Genomic DNA, 21504 nt, shown 5'->3' with positions numbered 1-21504 from the left:
AGATGCACTGCTGAAGCTCAACATTTCAGGGGATAATTTATTAACTTCTCTTGCCTTTCATGGGAAGCAGGAACAGTTCTACTCAAATTTTCCGTAATTCAACTCCTGCAAGTTAAGATGAGGAAGTCTGAATTTGGGATGCCAAATTAGATGTTCAAGTTAGATTTTCACTGTTAACCTGCATTCTAACTCAAAAACCACATCTATGTTCTGGTTTTACCTGTGTACAAATTAAATATGCATATCGACCAGGATTGGAGAGGAAGATGGAAAAATGAAAACTTTTGTTTTCTTGGAACCATTAGCAAGATGGTTCGTGTTTGTTTGTTTGCTTTTTCTCCTCTTTGTTTATTATTATTGTAGTAATATTGTTTGTGTAGTTAAAAAAAAAACATTACCTGCACTCTGAAAATGAAACTTGGCTAAAGACCGTCTGCTTTTCTGTGGGTAAAATTACCCTGCTTTTTAAAAGTAAGAATGTTGCCTGAAAGAAATGTGGTTCATCTGTCCTTAAACAATGGCATCAGTGACCCAGAATCACTTCACTCAAGTGGGCTCTGCTATCAGTGCCTGTTTGGTCATCCTACTGTGCATTCGTCCATCCAGTAACATACACTGAATTGGTTTTCTGTGCAAAATCTTTTCTTAGCCCAGTGAGCATGCAGGGAACAGAGTCTTTGTCCTCTTTCTGAACTGTCCTGACTTTCATTCATTTTCCCACTTACTGGAGCCACCTCATGGTTCTTCATCTTTCTTTTCCCTGCCCTCTGTGTCCATAGAATGTACACTGTGTTAGACATTTTTAAGATCTCTTATATCCACCTTCCTCCATGGGCTCACCCTCCTGGATCCCTGGGAGCTGTTCATCCACCCTGCTCACTTCCGGGTGAAGCAGCCCATTCTGTCATGAAGCAATACTAGTGGTTAGAAATTCTGAAGGTTTTTTGATACATAATTCTGTCTCTGTGAAATTTCCTTTTGGTTCTAACTCTGGCATCTGGACTATGCAGAAGAAGTCCTCTGTCTGGCATGTGATAATTCAAATAGAGACTCTGAGTATTTGGTTTTTGAGTCTGAACCCTTCCTTCAGCCTTATTTCATATGACATATTTTGCAATGTCTCTGTCTTCGGGTCCTCTTTGTAGAAACACTCTGTCCATCGTTATCTCTGACAATATCCAGCCTAGACCTGGACAGCATATTGTGAGCGTACTTGGGCCAGGGAGGGACCTACTGGGAACATCACTGTAACATCATTCAAGTACACATTTGCAAGTAAATTAGTTATGCTACTGGCTGCTCAAGAAGTTGATGCAAAGCAGAAGTCTTAGGTTGTTTTTTTTTTCATATAAACTTCTATCAGTGCATCTAATAGATGTGTTTAAAACAAATTTTAGAATCCTAGATTATTCTTATTAGAAACAAGATTTGAAAGATATCCATTGTTTGACCTGATGAAGACAATACCACTAATTTCATCATTCTTCATCTTGATAAGATTCAGTCTTGAATATGAAATCATTATGGTTTTGATTGTTACCCTGGGATTTAATCTGAACAGTGTTTGAGAAATGTCCACTTCGGGTCTGTGGGAGATCATGTACACTATGATGGTCTTAGGAATAGTACTACTGCAAGATTTATGCTATTCACAGCTTTGGTGAGAATGGCTTATTTCCTCTGTAAATGAAATGAAAAGCTGCTGAATCAGTGAGATCTGATCACTTCTTGTCACTGGCCAGCGACTTCCTCGCATAGAAAACCCTATCCAATAGGAAATGAGGTTGACTCAGTATAACCTTTTGTCATAATTTCATACTCATGTTTAGTCTTATTTTTAAGTGCTGAAAAGACACTTTTTAATAGGCAAATTCAGTTCTCAATGGCAAATAAGCATACTGGTAGAAATTTCTAAAAACTGTAGAACACTTTCCCGCTAAGGCTTTAATGGTCCTCAGAATTTTTCTTAATTGGATAACCTAGATGGCCAATATTAATTGTTTGGAGTCAAATTTTTCTTGATTCTATAACCTAGATAGCCAATATTAAATATTTAGATGTCAAATATTATTTACTATCCCATGGTTGAGTATTATCTATATTTTGATTTACAGAAATCTGATACATTCTAATGAACTTTCAGCCTTGGATAAGGGTGTATTTATATATCACGTTGCCTACTTTTTGAGGCCATCTCCATCCTATTGCATTTTGACTCTCAGTTAATGCGAGTCGCAATAGTGGGCGCTATAAGAGAATATTTTGTGATCTATGTATAGGCAGAAGGGGCAGTAGTTCATTTGCAGTGTGACCATATGACTTAATTTGCCCTGGAGAGTCTCAGTTGCTCTTGTATAATTAATAATAATAATTATTGGTATGTAACTATTATATTTATTATTGATTATTAATATTACCCCCTTTGTCTCTCAAAGGATCCTAGTTTGGACTGTAAATTATGTAATTATCCTAATTTGAAAGGAACTGAAAGTTTGGTCTCAGAAGCCAATATGCCTGATTAATTTCCTAGATCTTTTCAACCTTTAGCATTCTTTAGCAATGTCTCCAGATCCCCCTCATACCCCCAACACGTGCTATAACGCGGTCCCTGGAGAGGACTAAAACCTAGAAAAGGGGTAGGTGGGTTACCCAGTGAAGCAAGACCTGGGAAGTCTTAAAGCTTTGTTTGAGGAGCTATAGAAGGAAGAAAAGGCTCAGGATGGTGAGAAGTAGGCAAACGTTGATTAAAATTGGCACATAGTATGTGCTAAATAAATGTTTGAATTTGGTAGCCTGAAATAGAACTTAACAACGTGGATGTCAATGAAGAGAAAGATGAGAGAGGTCTTAGGGCTGGAAAAATTCATCATACTTGGGTTTGATTCGATGGGGGTTAATAGGTTGGCTGTAATAAGAAGCTCCACAATCACCCTATGCTGTGGAATCTAGTTTATTGGGTGGAGAAGCATTAAGTTACACAAAAGCTGTAAACATAATATAATATCCAATTCTTCTTGAGATAAGGCTTTGCCCTGGGATAGAGAAGGGAACCTGGGGCCTTTGGACACCGCGGCAGAGGGCAGAGAAAGGAGTTGATCATGGCTTTCAAGGATGAGAGTACGCCTGAGCTCTTGAGTTGAATGAAGTGTATCGGCTGGCTTATTTTCGCTCCTTATTTTACTCACAGGGTTTCTCTTTCCTGCTGCTGCTCTAGGAGCTGGTGGGGAGTAACGCGCCCCAGAGAAACTGGAAGGGCATAGCCATCGCCCTGCTTGTCATACTGCTCATCTGCTCCCTGATCGTCACCTCAGTGGTGCTGCTGACGCCAGGTACGCACGCTGCTGCTTCTTGGGAGAGCGAGCTGCTGTACGGGAGGAAGGGCATGAGTTTACTCTGAGATGTTTTCTAAGCAGCTACCCATTGTATAATTTATGTTTCCCAGGTTCTGATTCTCATTGTGCCATACGTTAAAATGATGCAATACACTTTCAGTAAAAAAGATCTATTTTACATGCTCTGAATTTGTTTAGATAATTGTTGACTGGGTGGAAATTCTTGGCATATATTAAAATTCACAAGTATTTATGTATGCTTGATGAGCTTAAAGATGGTGTCATTATAAGTATAATAATTTTATATCTCATGGAATTCCTGGGTGTTTTATCGAGGATGAATTAAGAAAATTATGAAAACAACATATATTGAAGGTGAACTAAGGATAAACTACTTAACTAGATACTACTGATGAAATAAAGGAAGTATAAAACAGAATCAGAAATCTCTCAGGGAAGAAAAATACACAAAAATTGTCAGCAAAAGTCTACAGAAAAAAACATATATAGACACGGATTATTGAAAGTTTCAAACATAAGTTGTATAGAAGCGGAGAGGAAAGAGAGAGAGAGAGAGAGAGAGACCCTTTATGTTAAAGTTCATGGAGAAAGTAATATGTGAAGTGGGCTTTAATGGAGTGGCAAGAATTTAGTAGCAAGAGAGTGGTGAGATTAGGGCAAGAAGAAAGCCTTTGCCCATAAGATAAACATGTGGGGGGTCATGATAGGAAAACGTTATACCATATATAAACAGTGTGTAACTATCCATTCCCCTTGTCATATTAGGTGTCAATTTGTGTGGACAAAAAAAAAAAATGTTCCAATCCTCAATAAATAGACTACACGGGTATTAGACTTTAAGAGGGAAAAAATGCAACGTAAAAAAAGTTTTGATAGGTACAAAAAGTGCAGGCAAATTTTGAGGTATGTTTAAACTATAATCACAAAACTTAAATGGAAAAAGAGTAGTTTGTACCCTGAAACCAAAACTCAAGAAAGGTATCACAAGAAAACTACAGACCAGTATCTCTTATGAATATAGATACAAAAACCTCAGCAAAATACTAGCCAATAGAACCAAATTACCAGCAACATATAAAAAGGATTATACACCATGATCAAATGGGATTTATCCCAGGAAAAAAATTTGGTTTAACATATGAAAAATCAATGTAATACACCCATATTAATAGGATAAAGGGAGAAAAAAACATGGTCATCTCAATAGATGCAGAATAAGCATTTGACAAAGTTCAGAATCCTTTCATGATAAAATGTTCAAAGAGCAAAGAAAGAAACTTTCCCAACCTTATAAAGAGCATCTATAAATAGCCCACAGCTAATATTATACTTAACAGTGAAATACTGAAAGTATTCCTGCTAAGATCAGGAATAAGACAGGGATATTCACTCTCACTATTTTTTTTTTAATTTTTTTTGCATTCTTTAATTGAAGTATAGTTGATGTACAATACTATATAAGTTACAGGTGTACAATATAGTGATTCACAATTTTTAAAGGTTATACCCCATTTATAGTTATTATAAAATGTTGGCTATATCTCCCATATTATACAATGTATTCTTTTTTTTTTTGAAATTTTGAATTTTATTTTATTTATTTTTTTATACAGCAGGTTCTTATTAGTCATCAATTTTGTACACATCATTGTATACATGTCAATCCCAATCGCCCAATTCATCCCACCCCCCCCCCCCCACCCCCCCGTCACTTCCCCCCCTTGGTGTCCATACGTTTGTTCTCTACATCTGTGTCTCAATTTCTGCCCTGCAAACCGGTTCATCTGTACCATTTTTCTAGGTTCCACATATATACGTTAATATACGATATTTGTTTTTCTCTTTCTGACTTACTTCACTCTGTATGACGGTCTCTAGATCCATCCACGTCTCAACAAATGACCCAATTTCGTTCCTTTTTATGGTTGAGTAATATTCCATTGTATATATGTGCCACATCTTTATCCATTTGTCTGTTGATGGTCATTTAGGTTGCTTCTATGTCCTGGCTATTGTAAATAGTGCTGCAATGAACACTGGGGTGCGTGTGTCTTTTTGAATTATGGTTTTCTCTGGGTATATGCCCAGTAGTGGGATTGCTGGATCATATGATAATTCTATTTCTAGTTTTTTAAGGAACCTCCATACTGTTCTCCATAGTGGCTGTATCAATTTACATTCCCACCGACAGTGCAGGAGGGTTTCCTTTTCTCCACACCCTCTCCAGCATTTGTTGTTTGTAGATTCTCTGTTGATGACACTCTCACTATTTCTGTTTAACATTGTATTGGAGATTCTAACAATTAGGCAAGGGAGAAAAAAGACACCCAGGTAAAAAAGAAGTAAAACTATCTCTATTCATAGATGGCATGATCTCATGTATAGAAAATCTTAAAGAATCCACAAACACAAAAAATAAAACATACTATAACTAATAAATGAGTTCAGCAACATTGGAAGATACAAGACCATTATACAAAAAATATTTATATTTCTATATACTGGTAATGAACAATTCAAAAATGAAATTTAGAAATGATTCCACTTACATTAGTTTCGAAGGGAATAAGTCAACGGTCTGCAACCTTTTTGGCACCAGGGACTGGTTTCGTGGAAGACAATTTTTCCATGGACAGGGGTGGGGCAGGATGGTTTCAGGATGATTCAAGCGCATTACATTTATTGTGCACTTTATTTCTATTATTATTACATTGTAATATATAATGAAATAATTATACAACTCAACATAATGCAGAATCATTGGGAGCCCTGAGCTTGTTTTCACTTGCCACTCACTGGTAGGGTTTTGATATGAGTCTGCAAGTGATTGATTTATTATCTCTGTGCAGTCAAACCTCTCTGCTAATGATAATCTGTATTTGCAGCCACTCCCCAGCGCCAGCATCACTGCCTTGGCTCCACCTCAGATATCATAAGGAGCGAGCAAGCTAGATCCCTCACATGCGCAGTTCACAGTAGGGTTCGCGCTCCTATGAGAACCTAATGCTGCCGCTGATCCGACAGGAGGTGGAGCTCAGGCAGTAATGCAAGCTATGGGGAGTGGCTGTAAATACAGATGGAGCTTCACTCGCTTGCCCGCGGCTCACCTCCTGCTGTGCAGCGCAGTTCCTAACAGGCTACGGACCGGTAGCGGTCCGTGGCCCAGGAGTTGGGGACCCCTGGAATAAGTTACTTAGAAATCAACAAAAGAAGTATAAGACTTGTACACTGAAAATCACCAAAGATAATTGAAAGAAATTAAAGAAGACCTAAGTAAGTGGAAAGCTATCCCCATGTTCCTGGATTAGAAGATGTAATAGTGTTAACATGGCACTACTTCGCAAATTTATCTACAGATTCAACCCAATCCCTATCAAAATCCCAATTAGTTTTATTGCAGAAATTGACAAGCCAATTCTAAACTTCATATGAAAATGCATGGTACTCAGACCAGCCAAAACAATCTTGGGGGAAAAAAATCAGTTGAAGGACTTACATCTCTGATACTAAACTTCCTCTAAAGCAACAGTAATCAAAGTATTGTGGTACTATCCTAAGTATAGATATATAGGTCAATGGAATAGAATGTAGAGTTCAAAAATAGACCCATACAGTTATTTTGCATTCATTTTTGACAAGGGTGCTAAGACCACTTGATGGGGAAAAAGTAGTCTTTTCAACAAATGGTACTGGTACAACTGGGTATCTACATGCAAAGAATGAAACTGGACTCCTACCTCACAGCTTGTACAGAAATTAACTCAGTGTGGCTCAAGAACCGAAAAATAAGAGCTAAAACTTTAGCACTCCTAGAAGAAAACATAGGAGTAAATCTTTGTGACCTTGGATTCGGCAACGGTTTTTTAGATATGACACCAAAAGCACAAGCAACTCAAGAAAAAGTAGATAAGTTAGACTTCATCAAGCATAAAACGTTCTGTGTATCAAAGGACACTATGAAGAAACTGAAAAGACAACCCACAGAATGTGAGAAGCATATTTGCAAATTATATCTTCAATAAACATCTAACGTCCAGGTTATTTAAAGAATTCTTACAACTCAAAACAGGAACCGAACAATTTAATTTAAAAATGGGTAAAGGATTTGAACATTTCTCCAAAGAAATACCAATGGCCAGGAAGCACAAGAAAAATGCTCTACCTCATTAGTCATCAGGGAAATGCAAATCAAAATCACAGTTAGATGCCTATATATACATATTATTTTTCGTGCATTTATTTTTTATACAATTTTTAAAGGTTACACTCCACTTACAGTTATTACAAAATATTGGCTCTGTTCCCTGTGTTATACTAAAAATCCTTGTAACCTGTCTTACACTCAATAGTTTGCACGTCCCACTCCCCCACCCCTATATTGCCCCTCCCCTCTCTCTCCCCACTGGTAACCACTAGTTTGTTCACTGTATCTGTGAGTCTGCTTCTTTTTTGTTATATTCACTAGTTTGTTGTACTTTTTGGATTCCACACATAAGTGATATCATACAGTATTTGTCTTTCTCTGTCTGACATTTCACTTAGCATAATACCCTCCAAGTCAAATTCAAATATATATATATATATATATATATATATATATATATATAGTTAAACAAAATAACAAGTATTTGTGAGGATGTGGAAAACTTGGAACCTTCATTCAGTACTAGTAGGAATGTAAAAGTGTGTAGCCTCTGTTGAAAACATTCTGGTAGTTCCTCAAAAAAATGAAACACAGAGTTACCATATGACCCAGTCATTCCACTCCTAGGTATATGCCCAAGGAAATTGAAAATATATGTTCATACAGAAATTTGTATACAGATATCCATAGAAACATTCATAACAGCCAAAAAGTAGAAACAACCCAAAGGTCCCTCACCTGGTGAATAGATAAACAATTGTGGTATATCCATACAATGGAATATTATTCAGCTATAAAAAATGGAATACGGATGCATACTACAGCATAGATAAAACTTGAAAACATTATGCTACGTGCACGAAGTTAGACAAAAAGGCCACATATTGTATGATTCCACAGTAGACAAATCCATAGAGATAAAAAGTAGATTAGTGGTTGCCAGGGACTGGAAGTGGGGAGAGTAAGAAATGTCTGCTAATAGGCATGAGATTTCTTCTTTTATAAAGACATGATAGTTTTAGGGCAGTTTTAAATTCACAGCAAAATTGAGAGGAAGGTACAGAGATTTCCTGCATACGCGCTGCCCCACACATGCATGGTTCCCCTCGTTATCTACATCCCCACCTGAGTGGTACATCTGATACAACTGATGAACCTACCTCAACACATCATAATGAGACCTCTTTTGGGGGTGATGCAGATATTCTGGAATTCGATACTGGTGATGAATGCACAATTCTTTAGCACATTGAAAACTACTGAGTTGTATACACTAAAAAGGTAAACTTTATGATATGTGAATTTTATCTCAATTAAGATGTTAGCATAAACAATGGTGGGAAAGTTGTTTTAAAAAGTGATTCAGGGAGGACCTTCAAGATGGCGGAGGAGTAAGATGTGGAGATCACCTTCCTCCCCACAAATACATCAAAAATACATCTACATGTGGAACAAGTCCTACAGAACACCTGCTGAATGCTGGCAGCAGACCTCAGACTTCCCAAAAGGCAAGAAGCTCCCCACGTACCTGGGTGGGGCAAAAGAAAAAAAGAAAAACAGAGCCAGAAGAATAGGGACAGGACCTGCCCCTCTGGGAGGGAGCTGTGAAGGAGGAAAAGTCTCCACGCACTAGGAAGCGCCTTCACTGGCGGAGACCAGGGCTGCACGGGGGGGACGTTTCAGAGCCACGGAGGAGAGTGCAGCAACAGGGGTGCAGAAGGCAAAGCGGAGAGATTCCCGCACAGAGGATCGGTGCCGACCAGCACTCACCAGCCCGAGAGGCTTGTCTGCTCACCCACCAGGACGGGTTGGGGCTGGGAGCTGAGGCTCAGGCTTTGGAGGTCAGATCCCAGGGAGAGGACTGGGGTTGGCTGCGTGAACACACCCTGAAGGGGGCTAGTGTGCCACAGCTAGCTGGGAGGGGGTCCAGAAAAACGTCTGGACCTGCCTAAGAGGCAAGAGACCATTGTTTTGGGGTGCACGAGGAGAGGAGATTCAGAACACTGCTTAAACGAGCTTCAGAGACAGGCGCGAGCTGCGGCTATCAGCGCGGACACCAGAGACGGGTGTGAAATGCTAAGGCTGCTGCTGCCGCCACCAAGAAGCCTGTGTGCAGGCACAGCTCACTGTCCACACCGCCCCTCCCGGGAGCCTGTGCAGCCCGCCACTGCCAGGGTCCCGTGATCCAGGGACAACTTCCCCAGGAGAACGCACGGCGCCTCAGGCTGTTGCAACATCACGACACCTCTGCCGCCGCAGGCTCGCCCCGCATTCCATACCCCTCTCTCCCCCTGGCCCGAGTGAGCCAGAGCCCCGAAATCAGCCGCTGCTCTAACCCCCTCCTGTCTGGGCGAAGAACAGATACCAGAGGGTGACCTACATGCAGAGGCAGGGCCAAACCCAAAGCTGAACCCCAGGAGCTGCGTGAACAAAGAAGAGAAAGGGAAATTTCTCCGTGCAGCCTCAGGAGCAGGAGATTAAATCTCCACAGTCAAGTTGATGTACGCTGCATCTGTGGAATACCTGAAGAGACAACGAATCATCTCAAAATTAAGGCAGTGGACTTTGGGAGCAACTGTAGACTTCGGGTTTGCTGTATGTGACTGACTAGTTTCTGATTTATATGTCTATCTTAGTTTAGTTTTTAGCGCTTATTATCATTGGTGAATTTGTTTATTGGTTTAGTTGCTCTCTTCTTTTTTTTATTACTTTTTTTTTTTTTATTACTTTTTAAATTTTTCTATTTTAATAGTATTTAAAAATTTTTTTTATTTTAATAACTTTATTTTATTTATTTTTTTTCTTTCTTTTTTTCCTCTGTTTTCTTCTGAGCCATGAGGCTGATAGGGTCTTGGTGCTCTGGCCAGGTGTCAGGCCTGAGCCTCTGAGATGGGAAAGGTGAGTTCAGGACATTGGAACACCAGAGATCTCCTGGCCCCCCGTAATATCAATCGGCAAGATCTCTCCCAGAGATCTCTGTCTCAATGCTAAGACCCAACTCCACTCAATGACCAGCAAGCTCCAGTGCTGACACCCCATGCCAAACAACTAGCAAGACAGGAACACAACCCCACCCATTAGCAGAGAGGCACCAGTCCCCTCCACCAGGAAGCCTACACAACTCACTGAACCAACCTTACCCACTGGGGGCAGACACCAAAAAAATCGGGAACTACGAACCTGCAGCCTGCGAAAAGGAGACCCCAGACACACTAAGTTAAGCAAAATGAGAAGACAGAGAAATACACAGCTGATGAAGGAGCAGGTAAAAACCAACCAGACCAAACAAATGAAGAGGAAATAGGCAGTCTACCTGAAAAAGAATTCAGAGTAATGATAGTAAAGATGATCCAAAATCTTGGAAATAGAATGGAGAAAATACAAGAAACGTTTAACAAGGACCTAGAAGAACTAAAGAGCAAACAAACAGTGATGAGCAACACAATAAATTGAAATTAAAAATTATCCAGAATGAATCAATAGCGGAATAACTGAGGCAGAAGAAAGGATAAGTGACCTGGAAAATAAAATAGTGGAAATAACTACCACAGAGCAGAATAAAGAAAAAAGAATGAAAAGAATTAAGGACAGTCTCAGAGACCTCTGGGACAACATTAAATGCACCAACATTTGAGTTATAAGGGTCCCAGAAGAAGAAGAGAAAAAGAAAGGGACTGAGAAAATATTTGAAGAGATTATAGTTGAAAACTTCCCTAATATGGGAAAGGAAATAGTCAACCAAGTCCAAGAAGCACAGAGAGTCCCATACAGGATAAATCCAAGGAGAAACATGCCAAGACACATATTAATCAAACTATCAAAACTTAAATACAAAGAAAAAATATTAAAAGCAGCAAGGGAAAAGCAACAAATAACATACAAGGGAATCCCCATAAGGTTAACAGCTGATCTTTCAGCAGAAACTCTGCAAGCCAGAAGGGAGTGGCAGGACATATTTAAAGTCATGAAAGGGAAAAACCTACAACCAAGATTACTCTACCCAGTAAGGATCTCATTCAGATTTGACGGAGAAATTAAAACCTTTACAGGGAAACAAAAGCTAAGAGAATTCAGCACCACCAAACCAGCTTTACAACAAATGCTAAAGGAACTGCTCTAGGCAGGAAACACAAGAGAAGGAAAAGACCTACAATAATAAACCCAAAACAATTAAGAAAATGGTAATAGGAACATACATATCGATAATTACCTTAAACGTGAATGGATTAAATGCTCCAACCAAAAGACATAGACTGGCTGAATGGACACAGAAACAAGACCTGTCATATGCTGTCTAAAAGAGACCCACTTCAGACCTAGGGACACATACAGACTGAAAGTGAGGGGATGGAAAAAGATATTCCATGCAAATGGAAATCAAAAGAAAGCTGGAGTAGCAATTCTCATATCAGACAAAATAGACTTTAAAATAAAGACTATTACAAGAGACAAAGAGGACACTACATAATGATCAAGGGATCAATCCGTGAAGAAGATATAACAGTTGTAAATATTTATGCACCCAACATAGGAGCACGTCAATACATAAGGCAAATGCTAACAGCCATAAAAGGGGAAATTGGCAGTAACAATCATAGTAGGGGACTTTACCACCCCACTTTCACCAATGGACAGATCCTCCGAAATGAATATAAATAAGGAAACACAAGCTTTAAATGAGACATTAAACAAGATGGACTTAATTGATATTTATGGGACATTCCATCCAAAAACAACAGAATACACTTTCTTCTCAGGTGCTCATGGAACATTCTCCAGGATAGATCATATCTTGGGTCACAAATCAAGCCTCGGTAAATTTAAGAAAACTGAAGTCGTACCAAGTATCTTTTCCGACCACAACGCTATGAGACTAGATATCAATTACAGGAAAAAAACTGTAGAAAATACAAACACATGGAGGCTAAACAAAACGCTACTGAATAACCAAGAGATCACTGAAGAAATCAAAGAGGAAATCAAAAAATACCTAGAAACAAATGACAATGAAAACACAACGGCCCAAAGCCTATGGGATGCAGCAAAAGCAATTCTAAGAGTGAAATTTTATAGCAACACAATCCTACCCTCAAGAAACAAGAAACATCTCAAATAAACAACCTAACCTTATACCTAAAGCAATTAGAGAAAGAAGAACAAAAAAACCCTAAAGTTAGTAGAAGGAAAGAAATCATAAAGATCAATCAGAAATAAATGAAAAAAAAAATGAAGGAACGATAGCAAAGATCAATATAACTAAAAGCTGGTTCTTTGAGGAGATAAACAAAATTGATATACCATCTGCCAGTCTCATCAAGAAAAAAATGGAGAAGACTCAAATCAATAGAATGAGAAATGAAAAAGGGGAAGTAACAACTGACACTGCAGAAATACAAAGGATCATGAGAGGTTACTACAAGCAACTATATGCCAATAAAATGGACAACCTGGAAGAAATGGACAAGTTCTCAGAAAAGCACAACCTTCCAAGATTGAACCAGGAAGAAATAGAAAATATAAACAGACCAATCACAAGCACTGAAATTGAAACAGTGATTAAAAATCTTCCAACAAACAAAAGTCCAGTACCAGATGGCTTCACAGGCGAATTCTATCAAAACATTTAGAGAAGAGCTAACACCTATCCTTCCCAAACTCTTCCCAAATATAGCAGAGGGAGGAACACTCCCAAACTCATTCTATGAGGCCACCATCACCCTTATACCAAAACCAGACAAAGATGTTACAAAAAAAGAAAACTACTGGCCAATATCACTGATGAACATAGATGCAAAAATCCTCAACAAAATACTAGCAAACAGAATCCAGCAGCACATTAAAAGTATCACACACCATGATCAAGTGGGGTTTATCCCAGGAATGAAAGGATTCCTCAATATATGCAAATCCATCAATGTGATACACCATATTAACAGATTGAACGATAAAAAACCATATGATCATCTCTATAGATGCAGAAAAAGCTTTTGACAAAATTCAACACCCATTTATGATAAAAACTCTCCAGAAAGTAGACATAGAGGGAACTTACCTCAACATAATAAAGGCCATATATGACAAACCCACAGCCAACATCATCCTCAATGGTGAAAAACTGAAACCATTTCCACTAAGCTCAAGAACAGACAAGGTTGCCCACTGTCACCACTATTATTCAACATTGTTTTGGAAGTTTTAGCCACAGCTATCAGAGAAGAAAAAGAAATAAAAGGAATACAAATCGGCAAAGAAGTAAAACTGTCACTCTTTGCAGATGACATGATACTATACATAGAGAATCCTAAAGATGCCACCAGAAAACTACTAGAGCCAATCAATGAATTTGGTAAAGTAGCAGGATACAAAATGAATGCACAGAAATCTCTTGCATTCCTCTACACTAATGATGAAAAATCTGAAAGAGAAATTAAGGAAACACTCCCATTTACCATTGCAACAAAAAGAATAAAATATCTAGGAATAAACCTACCTGAGGAGACAAAAAACCTGTATGCAGAAAACTATAAAACACTGATGAAAGAAATTAAAGATGATATATACAGATGGAGAGATATACCATGTTCTTGGATTGGAAGATTCAACATTGTGAAAATGACTGTACTACCTAAAGCAATCTACAGATTCAGTGCAATCCCTATCAAAGTACCAATGGCATTTTTCAAAGAACTAGAACAAAAAAGTGCACAATTTGTGTGGAAATACAGAAGACCTCGAAGAGCCAAAGCAATCTTGAGAAAGAAAAATGGACCTAGAGGAATCAGGCTCCCTAACTTCAGACTATACTACAAAGCTACAGTAATCAAGACAATATGGTACTGGCACAAAACCAGAAATATAGATCAATGGAACAGGATAGAAAGCCCAGAGATAAACCCACGCACATATGGTCACCTTATTTTTGGTAAAGGAGGCAAGAATATACAGCGGAGAAAAGACAGCCTCTTCAATAAGTGGTGCTGGGAAAACTGGACAGCTACATGTAAAAGAATGAAATTAGAACACTCCCTAACACCATACACAAAAATAAACTCAAAATGGATTAAAGACCTAAATGTAAGGCCAGACACCATCAAACTCTTAGAGGAAAACATAGGCAGAACACTCTTTGACATAAATCACAGCAAGATCCTTTTTGACCCACCTCCTAGAGAAATGGAAATAAAAACAAAAATAAACAAATGGGACCTAATGAAACTTAAAAGCTTTCGCACAGCAAAGGAAACCATAAGACGAAAAGACAACCCTCAGAATGGGAGAAAATATTTACAAATGAAGCAACTAACGAAGGATTAATCTCCAAAATTTACAAGCAGCTCATGCAGCTCAATAACAAAAAAACAAAGAACCCAATCCAAAAATGGGCAGAAGACCTAAATAGACATTTCTCCAAAGAAAATATACAGATTGCCAACAAACACATGAAAGGATGCTCAGCATCACTAATCATTAGAGAAATGCAAATCAAAACTACAATGAGGTATCACCTCACTGCTGTTAGAATGACCATCATCAAAAAACCTACAAACAATAAATGCTGGAGAGGATGTGGAGAAAAGGGAACCCTCTTGCACTGTTGGTGGGAATGTAAATTGATACAGCTACTATGGAGAACAGTATGGAGGTTCCTTAAAAAACTAAAAGTAGAACTACCATATGACCCAGCAGTCCCACTACTGGGCATATACCCTGAGAAAACCATAATTCAAAAAGAGTCATGTACCACAATGTCCACTGCAGCACTATTTACAATAGCCGGGACATGGAAGCAACCTAAATGCCGATTGACAGACGAATGGATAAAGAAGATGTGGCACGTATATACAATGGAATATTACTCAGCCATAAAGAGAAACGAAATTGAGTTATTTGTGGTGAGGTGGATGGGCCTAGAGTCTGTCATACAGAGTGAAGTCAATCAGAAAGAGAAAAACAAATACCGTATGCTAACACATACATGTGGAATCGGAAAAAAAAAAAAAAGCTTCTGAAGAACTTAGGGGCAGGACAGGAATAAAGACGCAGACATAGAGAATGTACTTGAGGATACGGGGAGGGGGAAGGGTAAGCTGGGACAAAGAGAGTGACATGGACATATATACACTACCAAATGTAAAATAGATAGCTAGTGGGAAGCAGCCGCATAGCACAGGGAGATTAGGTCGGTGCTTTGTGTCCACCTAGAGGGGTGGGATAGGGAGGGTGGGAAGGAGATGCAAGAGGGAGGGAATATGGGGATATATGTATTCATATAGTTGATTCTCTTTGCTATACAGCAGAAACTAACACAAACATGTAAAGCAATTATGCTCCAATAAAGATGTTTAAAAAAAAGTGATTCAGTCTGGCCATTTATATACTAAAGTGACAACAACACTTGTCTAATGGTGAAGAGGTTTCAGTGGCAGTTATGAAAAGAGAGTTGGTCTCTCCGTGAGTTTTAGGAAGAGCCAAGAGTTCCTGGAACAGTTGGACTCATGATTAAGCACAGAACGTCTCACTGAACAGGAAAAAAATCCATTGAACTGTCAAAATCTAAATGAGTAGATTCGAGAGGGATTGGGGCAGGGGATTGGTAAAGACAAATACTATTCTCTTTTATAATTTTGCTGGTGTTTTATATTAATTAACAATTAATTCGTGCAAGCTGGGGACTTTGGCAACTATATATTTTTAATTAATAGAAAGGAAATCAGGTCTCCCTCAGAATTTGTGGAGCATGCGTTCCTACCTTTGCTTTTCTTTGAACATAAGTGTGCTTTATGTGAGAACATGATTATCGAAGATGTGATACTGTGATTGTCCAGCACTCACTTTGAAAGTTAGGAAGCAATGATGGTTTAGGTAGTTTGCAGTCATTCCCACCCCCACCGAGGTACGTGAGCGTTCATGTCACCCAGAATCCGAGGGCTCGTGCAGCCATCACCTCAAAGGGAGATAGAAGAGCTGCTGGGGGCTGCTCTCACACCAGCGGTTCAGAGCAACAAGGCTGGGTGGGAAACATCTGGACTGAGTAACTTAAGGCTAAGAGCCAGTTCTGTGACCTTCCCTTCCACGTGGCCAAGTCAATGCCAGGCAGAGAGCTGTCCCTGGGTCTTCCCAGCTGTACAGGGAAACTCCTGTTCTCTCAGATGCAGCTGCTAATCCTGAAAGTGTTTTACATTCAGTCCTTGTGCAGCGGGAACCATCTCAGCAGCATCCCTTCTGCAGTAAACAGAGAACACAGTCATCGTCAACCGGTATCTTTTTGAATGCTGATGGCCAGTTGTCAGGGGCAACGATGAGGTGAGGCCCTAGTGAATCCCTGTGTTCCAGAAAAGGCTTTGAGCAGAATTTCTTTTATTCTTCTGTTAAAATCAGAATGTGGCTGAGCCTGCCGGACCCTTTGGCTTTGTTGGACTTTCATAGCTAGTGCTGCTTTCTCAGTTGTGCTGCTCAGGGGCTGTGTGTCCTAGGCTTAGGGCAGTCAGACAGGCCGGTTCAGTGGTGAGTGCCTCCCATCACCGGCTCGTCCCTCTCCCGGGATGCAGCAGTGGCTTTTGTTTCACAATTCTTCCACGCACAGGAGGACGGCAGGCCATTCCGAGCCTTCTTGAGTTCACTGCCGTGCAGAGCATCCTCACATCGACCAGCAGTGCCTCTCCACTGACCAAACGTGAACGACCCCTGCAGGGGGCTGAGGGCACTGAGCTCAGCGCTGGGCGAAGTGTGGGCAGAGAAGATGCACGTGTTCTCCACGAGAGCTGAGATCCACGGAAAAAGACAGAACATGCACAGGGAGAATTTCACAGTGTGTAATCATGAAGCAAAAATAAAACAGAAGTCACAGGCGGGGCTGGTTAAAGACCTGTTGAGTTGTGAGTAACTGAATCTTTGACATAACATACGGCATGGCCATCAACTCATCCATGGCCCCCAAAGTGTCCAGCACATCTCTCTCTAGTACTGATCTCTCCGTAAGTCCGCGGCAGGAGTGGCTTCCACTGTACGAGGGAGGAAGCTAAGTTTTGAAGAGCAGAGAGTCCTAGTAGTAATAACACCCTGGACATATGTGCACAGTTTGGGTGCATCCCTACCAGCCTTGCTTCCCTTTCATAGACTGACTTGAAATTCATAGCATGTACTTTTTAAAAAACTATCTTTTCAAGTGCTACCTCTTTCCAGTCTTGTATTCTGCTTTGTTAAAACTCAGATTAAAGCATCTGCTTTCTACTTAACCCCCCAATTCATTACGAACTCCTTGGAGTCAGTCTTTTGGTGAAAATGTTTCTGAGTATATGTGGATCCCCTTTCCAACTTGGGAAGGATCGTGATGGAATGCCACTTTGGTGCCCTAGGATCTCGAAGGGCCTCGTGGTAATATTTCTGAGCAACAAGTATGTTCTACAGTACAGCCTAATTATCACCAGTTATGCACAATTTATGTTTTAAAAATCAAATTAAAAGTATTTAAGACAATCTTAGTTCCAAAGGGATTAGCCAGATGAGAATGTGTCCTTTTCAGTTTTGTCATTCATTTCTCCCTTGCTAGTCTGTGCCCTTTTCTAAATTTCTCTTTGGAATAATAGACTCAAAGTTACCTTTTTTATTTTCAGATATTAAATATGTGTCTGCAATAGGTCACACTCAGCATATGCCTTTTTTTGGGCAGCTACAGCTCTTGCATTCTGATGAAAAGGACTCTGATAATCTTTAATGCCACAGTTATGGTTGTGGGAGCTGAAAAATCCACCAGGATCATATTTGCATTAAAACATCCCTGACATTTGACTTTTCTGGATTTTCACTGTAGAGAAGATGGACAGTTGTTTGTGATGGAAAACACTAGAACACTTTTAGGTGGTATAAAATCGAAAAGCCTTGGATATTTGAAAGTCATGTTGAAGGTAGACTTTGGGTTAAGGCCAAGCAGAGGTTACCAGAATATAAGACTCCATCTTTTGGGTGGGAGCATAACAGAGAGGTTATTGTTATGGAATTGAAATTTCATAACTGTTTGATTTATATCTACTGTCTGTAACTGCATGGCTAGCTCCCAGCTCATCTTTTTTTTTTTTTTTTTTTTTAATTTTCACTTGGACTCAATAGGCTTTACTGAGAGGGAGAGAAATCTAGCAAATAGGCAGTTACAGTTTGTAAATCGGATTCTCTTGCAAGAGGGTGTAAGTGCATCCAAGTCAGAAACTCGGTCAAGTGTTCTGAATTTACACCAGTCAAAATAGCATGAAATGGGTTTATGTGGGAAAAAGCTACATATTAAAATTATTGATACATCTGAGAGAATCCCTCCACTTGAGTTGTTACTGCTAGTTAACAAAGAAAGTTCTGTAATAAAATTTCCATGGATTTTTTAAATAGGCTTTATTTTTTAGAGCAGTCTTAGGTTCCAGCAAAATTGAGAGGAAGGTACAGAGTTTTCCCATTCACCCCCTCCCCGCAGAAATGCATGGCATTCCTACCATCAGCATCCCTCACCAGACGGTACCTTTGTGACAGTTTATGAACCTACATTGATAGGTCATTATCACTCAAAGTGCATAGTTTACCTTAGGGTTCATCCTGGGTGTCGTACAGTCTATGGACTGGGACAAATGTATAATGGCACGTATCTGCCTTTACATTTGTGATGGCACGTATCATGCAGAGTAGTCTCGCTGCCCTAAAAATCCTCCATGCTCTGTCTGTTCATTCTCCCTTCCACTGTAATGCCTGGAAACCACTGGTTTTTTTACTGTCTCCATAGTTTTGTCCTTCCCAGAACGTCATATAGTTGGAATCGTACAGTATGTAGCCTTTTCAGATTGGCTTCTTTCACTTAGCAATATACATGTAAGGCTCCTCCATGGAGGAACTATCATTGTTTAATAGTTTATTTCGTTTTAGCACTAAATAATATTCCATTGTCTGGATGTACCACAATTTATTGCTCCGTTCACCTACTAAAGGACATCTTGGTTGCTTCCAAGTTTTGGCAGTTATGAATAAAGCTGCTGTAAACATTCGTGTGAAGGCTTCTGTGAGACATGCATTTTCAATTCCTTTGGTAAATACCAAGGAGAATGATTGCTGGGTCATACGATGAGTATGTTTAGTTTTGTAAGAAACCACCGAACTGTCTTCCGAAGTGGCTGCACCGTTTTGCGTTCCCACCAGCAGTGATGAGAGTTCCTGTTGCTCCACATCCTCGCCTGCATTTGGTGTTGTCAGTGGTTCAGATTTTCTAATTGGTCATTCTAATAGTTGTGAAGTGGTAACTCAGTGTTGTAAGTTTATCTTTTTAAGATGATGGAACAAACAATTTAAAAACATTATATATATATAAAAACTATTATATATATATAATATTATATATATATACATATATATATATATATATATATATATATGTAATGTTTTAGAAAACAAACAAAACAAGCTTATGGTTACCAGGGGGTAAGGGGGGGAGGCATAAATTGGGAGATTGGGATTGACATATACAGACTACTATATATAAAATAGATAACTAATAAGGACCTGCTGTATAGCACAGGGAACTGTACTCAATACTCTGTAACAGCCTATACAGGAAAAGAATCTAAAAAGGAGTGGATATATGTATATGTATAACTGATTCACTTTGCTGTACACCTACCTGAAACTAACACAACATTGTAAATCAACTCTACTCGAATAAAAATTTTTTAAAAAAGAGAAAAAAATTCTGGAACAAACAATTTAAAAACATTATATATATAAAATATGATATATATATTTTTATATATACAAATATGTATCATTTATATATATATAAAATACTATGTTGTTTGATGAATTTTCAAACTGAACAGACGACATAGCCCGCGCCTAGGTTAAAAAACCAGAATATAGCCAGCATCCCAAAGCTGCCCCATACGCTTTCTCATCATTAATCTCCCTAAGGCTAACCTAATTTCGAACATCATAAAATAATTTTGCATACTTTTATACTTTTTGCACTTACGTTATTAATGTAATCATGTAATATCTATTATTTTACAGCTGGTTCTTTTGTTCAATATAATGTTTGTGAGATTCATTGTTATACTTTAAGTTGTATTTATGCCCAGTGTTTTAAGTTGGTGATGGATTGTCTTTTCATGAGGTCTCATATAATCCTTATGAAAATTGCACAGTGGCTTAACAGTAATTTAATAACTTTTGTGTATATCATAACAAGTCATGAATACCTTACTGCTTCTTGTTGTTTCTTGTAGAAATAGGTGGCTTGCCCATTTTTCCCAGGCATTTCCTCTCGGTTCTCCTTCCTACATTAAACTCATCCCCCAAATCCAGCCTTGTCATAGTCCATTATTATCAGTGACTATGACCAGGTGTCCTGTCCTGGGACACACAGGTTACCTGGTGGGTCTCTAGTATTGTTCGTTTGCACTTGGGCATCTGTGGTTGCGTTTGTAGGTTCTTTTCACACCCACCTGCCAGCTGATGAATTGGGTGAGTCGTGTCTCTCTAGTCTTGAAATAGGTATTTGTTTTGCTACTCTTCTTACTGGTGTTTCTGATTAAAGTTACTGTGTCAGTGCTAATTGAGACTAAGTGCTGTAAATGGGTGGTGCGGGTAATATTTGTTACGACAATCCAGAATATGGGAGAGATCGGTGATGACAGGAAGCATTTGTGGAGGGTATTTTGGAGGATGAGGAATTTGAAAGACAGATCCGGTGTTAACGGAAGGAAAAGAAGGAAGGTCACCATGAGCCGGAATGAGCCTGGTGTGCTTGCTGAACAGGAGATGCCTGGCCTGCAAGCACTGAGGGACGTGACGAGTGTCAGGAGTTAAGGCTGATTGGGAGAGTCTGGAATGCCAGGCACTGAATTCGAGATTGTACTCTTATGGCTCCTGCTGTCTATAACAATTTATATGTCATAACTGCTTTTAGCATGTGTTAAACCCATGAGTGATCTTGTCATTGGAAGGGGGAAAAGGGCATATATGTGCTCATAAATACGTGAA

General features: G+C 39.2%; 1 protein-coding gene across 1 annotated transcript in view; it reads left to right on the top strand.

The window, feature by feature from the left end:
- The window catches only part of DPP6 (dipeptidyl peptidase like 6), a 586350-nt gene that overhangs the window by 147411 nt on the left and 417435 nt on the right, over window positions 1-21504 (top strand). Inside the window, exon 2 of the mRNA XM_059932967.1 lies at window positions 3215-3329. Within this exon, the coding sequence (XP_059788950.1) occupies window positions 3215-3329 (115 nt within the window). The remainder of the gene's footprint in view (window positions 1-3214; window positions 3330-21504) is intronic.

This window comes from Balaenoptera ricei, chromosome 9, assembly GCF_028023285.1.
Source record: "Balaenoptera ricei isolate mBalRic1 chromosome 9, mBalRic1.hap2, whole genome shotgun sequence".
NCBI classification, from domain to species: Eukaryota; Metazoa; Chordata; class Mammalia; order Artiodactyla; family Balaenopteridae; genus Balaenoptera; species Balaenoptera ricei.
This window is presented reverse-complemented; position numbering and strand designations above follow the sequence as displayed.